This window comes from Pseudorasbora parva, chromosome 22 (assembly GCF_024679245.1).
Source record: "Pseudorasbora parva isolate DD20220531a chromosome 22, ASM2467924v1, whole genome shotgun sequence".
NCBI classification, from domain to species: Eukaryota; Metazoa; Chordata; class Actinopteri; order Cypriniformes; family Gobionidae; genus Pseudorasbora; species Pseudorasbora parva.
In genome coordinates this window covers 24,091,331-24,104,152 of record NC_090193.1, presented here as the reverse complement: position 1 = coordinate 24,104,152, position 12,822 = coordinate 24,091,331, and the positions used below count along the sequence as shown (strand labels likewise).

The 12,822-nt window shown below is 41.4% G+C and overlaps 1 protein-coding gene across 16 annotated transcripts in view; it reads right to left on the bottom strand.

Moving 5' to 3' along the window:
* The window catches only part of ppfia4 (PTPRF interacting protein alpha 4), a 142,152-nt gene that overhangs the window by 45,618 nt on the left and 83,712 nt on the right, over positions 1-12,822 (bottom strand). For all 16 annotated transcript variants that reach the window (XM_067432221.1, XM_067432219.1, XM_067432223.1 and 13 more), the window contains 3 exons: positions 7,276-7,377; positions 6,375-6,539; positions 1,557-1,631 (listed from right to left, as the gene is read on the bottom strand). In XM_067432221.1, coding sequence (XP_067288322.1) covers positions 1,557-1,631; positions 6,375-6,539; positions 7,276-7,377 — 342 coding nt within the window. The remainder of the gene's footprint in view (positions 1-1,556; positions 1,632-6,374; positions 6,540-7,275; positions 7,378-12,822) is intronic.

Here is a 12,822-nt window from a genome sequence, read left to right as displayed (position 1 = left end):
TTTGAAATGGACCATGGAGCAATGGAAGAAGGTGCCCTGGTCTGATAAATCACGTTTCTTTTACATCACGTGGATGGCCAGGTGTGTGTGGAGTCCATGCCTCGACAGGTCAGGGCTGTTTTGTGATTAAAGTGCAGTTGTGATTAAATTATGTCACTGGTAGTTATATATTTTTATTTATAATAAAACATTTAAAAAATCAACAAAAAGGAAGTAAGGTAAATAACTTGAAAATAAAGTGCAATAAAAACTATTTGCAGTAAAAATCGGAGTGTTAATGATTATGATGGTAAATAAACTAACAGTTTGCAATATCAAGCAGTATAACAGACTGCTTGATATTTTTGTACAGATAAAATAGTTAATAGCAGAAGCCTTAAATGCTTAAATCAGAAATGCTCAGATGCAAAAATAAGGTGGGTAGCTTGACTGTAGTTTAACTATTTAAAGTTATGAGAAGGATTACCAGAACACTGGTGATGACAACTTCCTTTTTTATTTTTGTATCCTTTGCAGCATTAGGTCCTGTTTGTACTGAGACAGCATAAAATCTTCCCGTTGGTCTGCAGCATCATGACACCCAGAGGCCACTTCTCATCCCGCCTCTGCAGTGCGGGCTGCAGCCAAAGACTCTTCTTACTCAGCGGATGATGAAAAAATAGCTTTTTTTCTCAGTGTGTTCACACATGCTGACCAACCCGTACTAGACAGTTATGAATGATGTGAAGATTCATTCAATGGGGGAGTGTAAAACTGGACCATTAAGGCCTAGAGCTCTTATGAATTTTATATCTCATATGTATTTTTAGCTATAGAGTCAGTATATACCTCCTCAAGCTTTTAAATTAAACATTAACGAGTTAACCGACAAGCCTTTTGCTCATTGAACACATGAAAATATTTGAATGTTCTCTCATCATTTTTGTCCATCCATTGAAAGTATATGTAATCAACATTTTTGATTAAAGAATTGTCAAGTAAACTAGACTTTATTATGGTGAAACTAGATAGTGTTGTTGATGGTTTCAGTTTACACAAAGTCTCTAATGCAGCTGCTGTGAATTTCTGCAGGCAGTTCCGCATCCCATGTAAAATACATTGTTGGTATATAGTTGGTATCTACTGCTAATAAAAAATAAAAATAAAGACAAACTACTGCTAAAACTAGAAGATGGGCATTTTGTGTAAAAAAGCTTCAATTAATGAACAATATGCATTAACAAAGATTATTACTTTTTTTATTTAAGTGTGATGATACATAGAAACCAGTTAGGGCCCATGGATTACGATAAGCAAAAAACACATTCAGTAATTCGAAACAGAATGCATTGAAATGTAGTGCAGCGAGTTTGTGTTGTCAGTCCTTTTTCTTATCAGTGTAAATCTATGGTGTATCCAGTGCATTCGCTCTGCTTGAACTCTCAGTGGCATGTTAGTGATGGAATCAGACAGCGTGCATTTCCTGCCTGGGTTCACATCAAGGGGGCAGGTGCTCATTGGGCAGATGTTAATGAGATCAGCAAATACATACACACACATGCACAAAACGACCATACCTCCTGACTGGCGGCTGCCAGCTGTCCTTCTAAAGTAGTCACCCTTTCAAGAGCCACCCGTAACCTTTCACGCACCTGTGCAAATGAAAAAAGAGACTTTAATTGCCAAATTTACACATGCAAACAAAGCCCCTTCAGCATCTACTGTATTCCACTTGAATTGTTACATGCACTGAAAAACACTGAAAGACCTTTTATGCTCTTCTACAAAGACTTGATTTTGGGGTCTACTAGAATAGATTTTCTTGCTTGAATTTTCAAAAAACACTTTATTTTTCACATATTTTACATTGTTGCTGCATCTCTCAACCCAGACAGTCAGTAAGGCTTATTTCCTGTCCCTATAAAGCTCTTCCTTCCGAAAAGAACAATGTTCAACCACTTCGGGTTTGTTTTGTCCACGTGTTGTCACTATACATGAATTTCAAGCTTCAATATAACACCTTGAAAAATAAAGATATATGATACCATTGTCAATACCAAAATGAAAAGTGCAAAGCCTATATATAGGCCCACTGTGTCACACTCTCACAATCATCAGTCACTGCCACGCCCACTCGTTCCCCATCACCATCATTCTGAACACCTGGGCACCATCACCAGTCACCACTATATCACCCGGCTCACCTTCACTTCCATTGTCTGGTCTTGCACCGATCCCACCATCGACTCTCCATCGACCTGTCCTTCCTAGAAGCCATCACCTGTATCCATCTTCGTCTTCACTACCATCATCGTCTTCGTCATCATCGTCCAACCTCTGTGTCTGACAGAAGACCAGACCAAATGCAGAGCTCTTCGGACACAGGCAGGGACCGCACCGCAGATCACTTCACCACGCTGGTTCACGCTGTACGGTCCTCACTGGTTCACAACACTCCCTCCACCACTACTCAAGCTAGCGTGTCATCACCTGCACCACCGGCACACGTTACTTTGTCAGCTGCCAGGCCAAGTCCCATGGCCTGACCAGCGACCTACAGCGGCCCGGTGGAGGATTGCAGCGGGTTTCTCTTGCAATGTTCCCTGTATATGGAAGCGAACGCTCATTTGTTCCACAGCAAGAGAGGCCGGGTGGCATTTATCATCTCCTTGCTCTCAGGCCGAGCCCTACAGTGGGCACAGTCGCTATGGGAAGCAAATACCCCTGTCATCGGCTCAACCACCGCCTTCTGCACTCATTTAAAAGAGGTATTTGGTCAACAACCTCCGAATTATCTGTCCATGATCAACTGTTTTCTATTCGCCAAAGCAAACAAGAGACAACAAGTTACTATGCATTGCGCTTCTACACGCTGGCCTGTATGAGCGGATGGAATAAATCAGGTGAGTACCATCCAATTACCTCCTTTAACGGCAAACCTTACCAAGACGGCAGTATTCGTTTGTAATTCTCACTCATCTGTTGCAGCACAAGCCCTCATCGACTCCGGGTCGGCGGGAAACTTCATCAGTCAGCAAACCCTCTAAAAGCTAACCGCCCAACGTCAACGTTGTCCCATCGACCTCAGAATCACCACCATTCAGGGAAAACTGCTGGGCCGAGGTCGTGTCCACCCTTTCTTCCCCACACTTACACTACGCGTTGGTCATCTGCATGAGGAAACCATCACGTTCATTGTGCTGGAGGAGTCAACCGCTGACATCATCCTGGGATTCCCCTAGCTTATATTACACCAGCCGCATATCCACTGGTCCACCAGAGAGATCCTGCAATGGGGTGAGAATTGTTTTGATCGTTGTATTCATCGTCTTCGCCGAAAAGGTCCATCATCGTCAATTTCTTCATCATTACCTGTCCAGTCCACCTCAGTAGAGTCCCGAAACTCAAGTCAACGTTGCCATTCCCCCAGCTTACCGGGTGTTCCAGGATGTCTTCAGTAAGCGATTGGCTACCAAACTACCACCCCATCGGCTATAGGACTGCGCCATCGACCTCCTGCCTGGGGCTACTCTGCCTAAGGGCCGCGTCAATCCTCTGTCCATCCCGGAACAGAAGGCCATGGAGGAGTACGTGCACGAATTGCAACAACAAGGGTTCATCCATCCATCGACATCCCCTGCCGCTTCAAGCTTTTTCTTTGTGGCCAAGAAGGATGGAGGCTTGCACCCGTGTATCGACTACCGTCACCTTAATTCTCAGACTGTCAAATTTAGTTATCCTCTTCCTCTGGTCCCATCTGCCCTAGAACAGATCTCAGAAGTGCCTACAACCTCATTCGCATTCGCAAGGGAGACGAGTGGAAGACAGCCTTCATCACTCCCTCAGGTCCCTATGAATATCGGGTGATGCCGTATGGGCTGTCCAACTCACCCTCAGTCGTCCAAAATTACATGAATGAGGTGTTCCGTGAATTCTTAAACAAGTTTGTCATCGTCTATATCGACGATATCCTCATCTATTCTAGTGACATGAGGGAATATGAGGAGCATGTCTGTCAAGTCCTGCAAAAACTCCGAGACCATCACCTTTATCTCAAGCTTGAGAAGTGCGAGTTCCACGTCTCCACTGTCCAGTTTCTTGGGTAAATCATTTTAGTTTCTATGACATCGGCATCCAGGAGCTCCTGGCGATCAAGCTCGCCCTGGAGGAATGGAGACACTGGCTGGAGGGAGCAGAACATCCATTTGAAGTCATCACCGACCTTCGTAGCCTTGAATACCTTCGTGATGCCAAACGGCTGAATCATCGTTAGGCCCGCTGGGCCCTCTTCTTTACCAGATTCAATTTCATGGTGACGTGCCGTCCAGCGAACCAGAACAACCGGGCGGATGCCCTCTCTCGTCTACACCAAGCCGACCCTGAGCTAGAGCACCTTGAATCCATCCTCCCTCCAGCCATGGTTGTCAGCCCGATCCAGTGGGCCCTCCACAAACAGATCCAACAGGAGAACGCCCAACAGCCTGCTCCGCCGGGAGGTCCAGAAGGGCGCCTCTATGTCCCTCTGTGCCATCGCCTGCCCCTTCTGGACTTGGCTCATTCTTCACTGGGCTCTGGAAACCCAGGCAGGAGAGGGACCCTCTCGCTCCTTCGCCACAATTACTGGTGGCCCGCCATGCCTCGGGACGTCTCCCGATTCGTCAAGGGATGTTCAGTGCGCCATTGCCAACACCCCTAGGAGACTGCGTCCCTGGAGCCATCTGGGGATTGAATTCATGACCGACCTGCCATCATCCCAAGGTTTGACCTGTATCCTAGTCGTTGTCGACCGATTTTCGAAATCCTGCAAACTCATCCCCTTCAAAGGTTTACCTACCGTGTTAGAAACCGTGGAGGCACATTTTGGGCTTCCGGAAGACATTGTTTCCAACCGAGGATCCCAATTCATCTCTAGAGTGTGGACCGCCTTCTTCCGTCTCCTAGGGGTATCCGTCAGCCTCTCATCAGGTTAAAATCCTCAGACCAATGGCCAGACTGAACGGAAGATCCAGGAGATCGGGAGATTCCTGAGGGTATACTGCCACCAGAATCAGGAGAGCTGGAGCCAGTATCTTCCCTGGGCCGAATATGCACAGAATTCACTCCAGCAGTCCACCACAGGGCTCACCCCGTTCCAATGTGTCCTCGGCTACCAACCACCGCCAACCACCTCCTCCTCCTATCATCGACGAGGACCCATCAGTCTACCGGGTGAGAGCCATCCTCGACTCGCGGCGACGGGGTTCCCGGATGGAATACCTGGTGGTTTGGGAGGACTACGGTCCTGAGAAGTGGAGCTGGATCTCCAGGAACGATGTGCTGGACCCTAATATTCTCTCTTTGTTTCACCAAGACCACCCTGACCGACCCGCTCCTCTGGGAGACCCTGTCGCGCCCGCCCCAGCCGTCAGGAGCCGCCCGTGGAGGAGGGGGTACTATCAAGCCCTCACATTCATCAGTCACTGCCACGCCCACTCGTTTCCCATCACCATCATTCTGATCACCTGGGCACCTTCACTCCCATTGTCTAGTCTTGCACCGATCCCACCATCGACTACCTGTCCTTCCTAGAAGCCATCACTTGTATCCATCTTCGTCTTCATCGTCCTCGTCTTCACCACCATCGTCCTTCGTCTGAGTGTCACCACCCTACTAAGTATCACCTGTGTCTGTTACCTCTGATAATAAACTTTGCACTTGCACTAATCCATCTGTGTCCTCGTCTGTGTCTGACACACTGCCATATACATATAGATATTTTTTTATATTATCTCAGTTTTATGAAAATAAACTGCAGCAAAAGCTTATACACAGAACAGGGAGAGGAGGCTTAATTTGAAACTGAACTAAGTTAACAAAAAAAGAAGACATTAACAGTCAGTAATAAAATAAGAACAAATAAACAAATTGCAAATGATAGCACAAATAAATATAATATAATAAAGAGAAAAAATAAAATAAACATGGCTTTAAGTTTTTCAGGTGGGTATAACAGCAATATTCAGGTAGAAATATTACAGATATTAAATAGTCAGATGTAAAATACATACTGAAATATCGATATTATCCATATTTTTTATTAAACACTACTACTATTGCAAATCAATCAAGCACCTTTATGTGGCATATGCCTTCAGCGGGAATTATTTAAATGAGGGATAGTGTGAAACGTAGTGTGGAACGTTCCTGGAAGAAAACTTAAGACTCTAATCAAAGCATTTCAGGGAGTTCCGAAGCAAAAAAAAGCCTACTGATATAGAAAATAACCCCCTTTTGGTGGATATTGTGCTTTGTAGACCTTTTTAATGCCCAAACAGCAACATTACACACAAAAGAAAGTTGAAAATTTAAAACATTTTTGGAATGTTATAAGACAATATAAACTTAAAAAGTCTCACTTTTTCATCCAGGGCCTTATGATGCTCAAAGAGGGATTTCAAAGCCTTGAGCACCTCTACCTCACTGGACACCCCAGATGGTGGAGGAGCCTGCCTCTTCACCACAGTCATCCTCAGCGAACGCTCGTGACGAGACACCAGACACTCCAAGTGCTCCAAAAGAAGCTATAGAACAACATAAAGATGAAGAAACACACAAGCACATCCATCGAAAAAGTCCTGTATCACATATCTTCATGTAATTTTATACATTAAACTTTGCATTGGAAAAGCATGTCATAAGTGAATTTAGCCGGCCATGCGACATTAGATGGTGTTTGCATACCATACAAATCAAAAATTGCCCTAAAGCGAAACAAGTGTTGCCTAAAGGCTAACAAAGTCTACAAGTGACTGGGCATCTTTTACATTGTTCATGACAATGCATGAATCTGACAATAGAGATATGGTCAATTCCATTTGTCACCCGCATCATTTCAACTGTGTGAACATCCTCTCCATTCACACAATTTAGCAGCATTGTCCTTGCAATAAAGATAAAGGCGGCTGATGCTGGATGCTGATTTGGAGCTTATGAAACATTTATGTTGAAAACTTTTAGAATTCATAATACAGTTTTTTCAGCATTATTTGATGATTAGATTATATATATATATATATATATATATATATATATATATATATATATATATATATATAAAATCTAAAATGAGCTAAAGCTAAAACAAAATACTGGAACACACACACACACACACACACACACACACACACACACACACACACACACACACACACACACACACACACACACACACACACACACACACACACACACACACACACACACACACACACACACACACACACACACACACACACACACACACACACACACGCTCACCCTGGTGTTATTCCTCTCTGCTTTAAGCTCAGATATCTCCTCCTCTTTTTCTAGCAGCTGCTCTCGACACAAATTCAGCTCCTTAGTCAGGGTAGCAAACTCCTGTCAGGAAGGAAAGAGAAAGAGGGAGATTAATTATTTCATTTCATATAAATAATTCACTCTAATATGCTACTGTTACACCAAACATATACGCAATGCTGTGGTTTGACTTTTATTTTTATTTTTTTATTCACAACTATTCTTACAGGGCTATACTGACCTGCTCAAGAAATGATACTAACTCTTTCAAATAGTCACATTTCATTCTGTATGTTATTTACTGATCTATCAATGAGAATCAATGGTCATAGCTCATAGAGCGCCAGAGTTAGTGAAGCTTCAAATCCTGTTTCCACAATTACTGGTCTTTTGTTTACCAGGGCCACACATTTTAAACACAGGACCACACAGATGGATATCACTGGTTAGTCACATTTTAAGAGACAATTTCTTATTTATTTTCATTTTATACTTTACAATTCCATTTAGAAATGTTAATCACAGTTGGTAATGTACCAAAAATATCCTTGTAACAACGGTTTATTTGTGGTGAACTTGCAGTTACTTTGCAACAAATAAAACAAGTATAATGAACACTTGCAAGATGAACAATATAATAGTAAAGGGTTTTTTCTATTATAGCTTTAGATGCAAGGGTTTTGTTTTTGCTACTATAATGCCCCTTTTTACAAGATATAAAATACGTTTCTGATGTCCCCAGAGTGTGTTTTAGAGCAAAATACCCCACAGATAATTTGTTATAGTATGTTAAAATGGTCACTTTTAGAGGGTAAGCAAAAACGCACAATTATAGTGTTTCCCTTTAAATGCAAATGAGCTGCTGCTCCTGACCCCCTTTCAAGAAGAGGGTGGAGCTTCAAGAGCTTGTGTTAGCAGTAGTGATGGGAAGTCCCGCTGTTTTCTTTTTAAAAGAAGGATGCGACAGCTTGAGCAGACTCCCAAATGTGCTCTACTACAACAACCCTTCCTCATCTCAACATGACCTCACCCGTTAGTGATGGCTCTACTGTCTGTTCATCAATGAGTTTGTAAATGTGCTAAAAAGGTACTGATGTGTAAATGTGGGCTCTCAAATATAAATGCACTCATGGTCATGACAACATAACCATAACCAATTATGTATAGTGAAACTTAATGTGCAGACACATTTACAGTTACACTGTGAAATGCTGAGGCCCAAAAACATTTTTTAATTAATTTCATTTTAATAGGAAACTGCATGATTGGAAAATTTGCATGAGAGCAACAACAACAACAAAAAAATCCCCATAGAGATATTGGAATAGGTTAAAGATTTTCACACTAATTCCCTGTGAATGCAACTTTATCGTTGGCCTACCTAGTAAATCAAATTATTTTATTTCAAAAGGGCAAGATAAATCTTGTGTTTTATGGTAAGTACACTTTAAAACAGTTAATATAACTACTATTAAAATCAACAAAAATCTCTTATCTGGATGATTAGATGATCATTAAAAGGACATCAGTCACAATATGCATTACATTTCACCAACATTAACACTATGTATTTCTCTAGCAACATAAAAGCAGCAACATTCTGATTTGGGCTCTCTGCCTCTGTCCCGCTGGCATCCAGGCTGCACTCTTGCGTGGCTCAATTGCTCTGTTCTATGAAGTGCCCTGACCGGGCCTCTGGCACTAGTCCCAGTTAACCCAGCTGTTCCTTGTAGTCTTTTGGGAAACTTTCAGGGCACTGTTGAAGCATGTCAACACCCCCTCCTGTTTCGGCATGCATGCATTCATACGCTCTTTAATTCAAGTGCACAAAATACTAGGGGGCTGAAAAAAGGGTCACATGGATTTTTCACAGATGGTGAAATGGACAGGAGAACTGTCATCCTTGCTGAGCGGCAACAAGGGGATATGAAGTTCTTTTGCTATGGCGGAGCAATAACAATCCTAGCGTGCATGTGGATGGGTTTGAATCTAATGTCTTAAATTAAAAATGCACCACTCATGTCATCATAAAAGCATCCTTAAAGGATAGTTCAAACAAAAATGAAAATTCCAACTCTGTTTACAAACCTGTATGTCTTTCTTTCTTCTGTGGAACATTAAATATTGTATTATTATTTTTTATTTTTATTTTTGTGCATTCAGTGACATTAAATGCTGCTGTTGATTTGGACATTGACTTTCATTATCTGGGCAAAAACGATTTAAACATTTATTAAAATACCTTTTTTTGTGCTCCATGGAATATAGAAAATCATATAGGTTTTTGAACAACATGAGAATGGACAAATTTGAAACGGTTTTCATTTTGGGTATACTATCCCTTTATTTTACCATATGGAAGAGGCTGTCCTTATGACTCTTGATTCCTGCTAATGAAGACATGACCATACTGACAATTGCTGCATCCAAATATGCCTACTTCCATACTATAAGGTAGCCAAATGACATTATGTGAGCCGATCAGTATGTCTGAATTTATAGTGTTCATAAAACAGTAGATGAAAAGTACCTGGATGACCTACTTCTTCCGGCGAGATTCTAAAGTGTGCATTAAATGGACACCATTAGGCCATAAGAGGGGATTTGTGAATGGAAGTGAAGTGACGCAACTGACGCTGTATGTCACATGACAATGAGAACATAGTGAATGTAGCATGTCCGAATTTCATTCATAATACACACATTCATACTACATAGATTACAGAACATACTTTTTAGTGATTGTGAAGTAATTTTTAAACCTATATAGATATTTCAAGTGATTTCGGAAGCAGCAAATGAGTTTATGAGGCTATTGGGTCAGTTATGATTATGAATACTAATTGAAAACTATCGAGGCCACACATTGTGTTAGTGTGCTGTTTTTCTGCTTTTTGAATAATGGTGCTTGACTGAAATATAGGGGCAGAAAAGACCGGGAGGGGGATGAGGAAAAGGAAAATGGGTCAGTGCGTTCATTTGATTTTTTTTTTTCACAGGAGTTGAGGAATAGGCAGGAAGCAAGTTCAAATCGATAAACAGATGTTGGATTTTCCCGCCTCCTCCTATCACTGCACCAGCCTTTGAAAAACCCAAGCATTTATCGGATATAGCAGGGCATGGATGAAACAAAAAATGAAACAAAAAAACATATTGTAGCAAATATTTGTCATCAGATTGCTGTTTCAGTGCTGAAGTCAAAGTTAAATTGTGTCTACCAACTATAGAAGTAACACAAGAGGATTTTCTGTGCTGGGATTTTGCATTTGAAGTCCTGGATTATATTTGTATTGTGACTTGTGAGCGTGAAAAGCTAAAATCCCCCCAGTTAGTAGATGACTTACTTTCTCATCTAGAGCTTGTGGTTCTGCTTAAAAGAAGTCAACCCAACAACCATTAATACAATAAATTAGTCTTTACAAAAATAATATTTCAAACACTTATGAACCCAGATTTAGCATTTGGTATAGGGTTCCTTCAAATGTGGTAACAAAGTATTACATAGATATATGGTCATAAACACTTCGATTCTCCAGAAATGTTCACACTGTATAAATAAGGGATGTGATAATATCAAATACCAAAAAAGGGCCAATATAAAAAAAATCTGCATTTTGTCTCAAATTTAAATAAATAGTTTTAAATGCTACGTGTGAATTTAAGTAGCCACAGTTAAAGTTTGAAAAAGATGCATATTAATTTATAAATTTGCTAAGGATTACATTTAATAATGTTATTGAGAGCTTAGAGATTTTCCCCTAAAAATAGGGGAAATGAGCCTGCATAATAAAATACCCAATATGGGCTGATATGATGCCAATATACTGTACATTGTGCATATACTGTATATGGAGCCAAAATGACATTCATACACTTCACTTAAACATTTGCAAACAGCTGTGACAACTATATCCCATTCTTAAGCACAGAACTACTGAAACTCTTCAGGTGAATACTATATGAAAAGCAAATCAGTCTGACTGAGAAATAATTCATAGGCTGAGCCTTTGGGAACACTTTCTTCATTTATGCTTCAACATAGGTACCACAGTTAACTTTGCTTTATCAACAGAGGAAATTATAAGGCTGGCATAATTACTATTTTCCTAGAAAGAAAGAAAAAACTGGCACCACAGGAAAGGAACACTGCTAATTACAAGTCTTCTATGGACATCTATCACGTAAAAAGATGAATTCATAGTTATGTGTTATGAGGTGATAACATACAAACATTTGTAAAAAAAAATGGGTCGCTCTCAGGGGCTCAGTGAATTCAAGCATGGTACCGTGATAGGTTACCGCCTGTGCAAGTCCATTTATGAAATTTCCTCACTACTAAATATTCCACAGTCAACTGTTAGTGGTATTAGAAAAGAGTAAACGCAATTGGGAACAACAGCAACTCAGCCACGAAGTGGTAGGCCATGTAAAATCACACAGCAGGGTCAGCACATGCTGAGGTGCACAGTGCGCAGAAGTCGCCAAATTTCAGTCAATAGGTACAGACCTCCAAACTTGTGCCTTCAGATTAGCTCAAGAACAGTGTGTAGAAAGCTTCATGGAATGGTTTTCATTGGCCGAGCAGCTGCATCCAAGCCTTATATCACCAAGTGCAATGCAAAGCGTTGGATGCAGTGGTGTAAAGCATGCCACCACGGGACTCTAGAGCAGTGGAGACTACTTGCCTGACTGCATTGTTCCAAGTGTTAAGTTTTGTGGAGGTGGGATTATGGTGTGTGTTGTTTTTCAGGGATTGGGCTTGGCCCCTTAGTTCCAGTGAAAGGAAGTCTTAAAGGGTTACTTCAGCGATTAGCATATGGCTTTGTATCAGTAGAAACCCTGGAGAATATTCAAATTATTGTGCTTTCCCCCCTCATATCTCCCTGAGACGAGAGATTTATGCATTTTATTTCTGGAAAAATTCCTCCTATGATGCAAAATGACGATTTTTGCATCATAGGAGGAATGTTTGCCCAGAGGCTAAAGACTACAGCCAGCAGAGGGAGCTATTTCCGCATTTTTTGAATCTGCGCATGGGGGATGGGAGATTACACTCAGCTGGCAGGGAGAGCTCAGCTTGCAGACAGGATCATTTAAACGGAGCTATGGTGAGCAATGTAAGTCTTTTAACATCTCAAATTCCTTTCTATGAAAGTTAAGCTTGCAAAGGCATGAACTGAAACGCGTGCCAGACTGAACTCCTGTGTGAATGTATGCCGCGAATGTAGTCGTGATTACCTTAGCTCTCATCACTCCTGCAGTTAGTGCTCAGTGCTGTGACACTCGCGCGGTGACTCACTCATTATATTGAACAGACACGTTCAGTTTTTAATTGTAGTGTCTTCTAACTCAGTCACAGTAATGAAGTTGGTGGTGTTGGGAATGGCCTCACAGGGCAGCGAAGCATTCTGGGAATTGTAGTCTTTCATCCCCATGGGACAAAAATACATTTTCTGTCTTTTCTCAGTCTAGAAGACACCAAATTCAAAAATAATTTCACATTTCTACTGCATTGATGACCCAGTT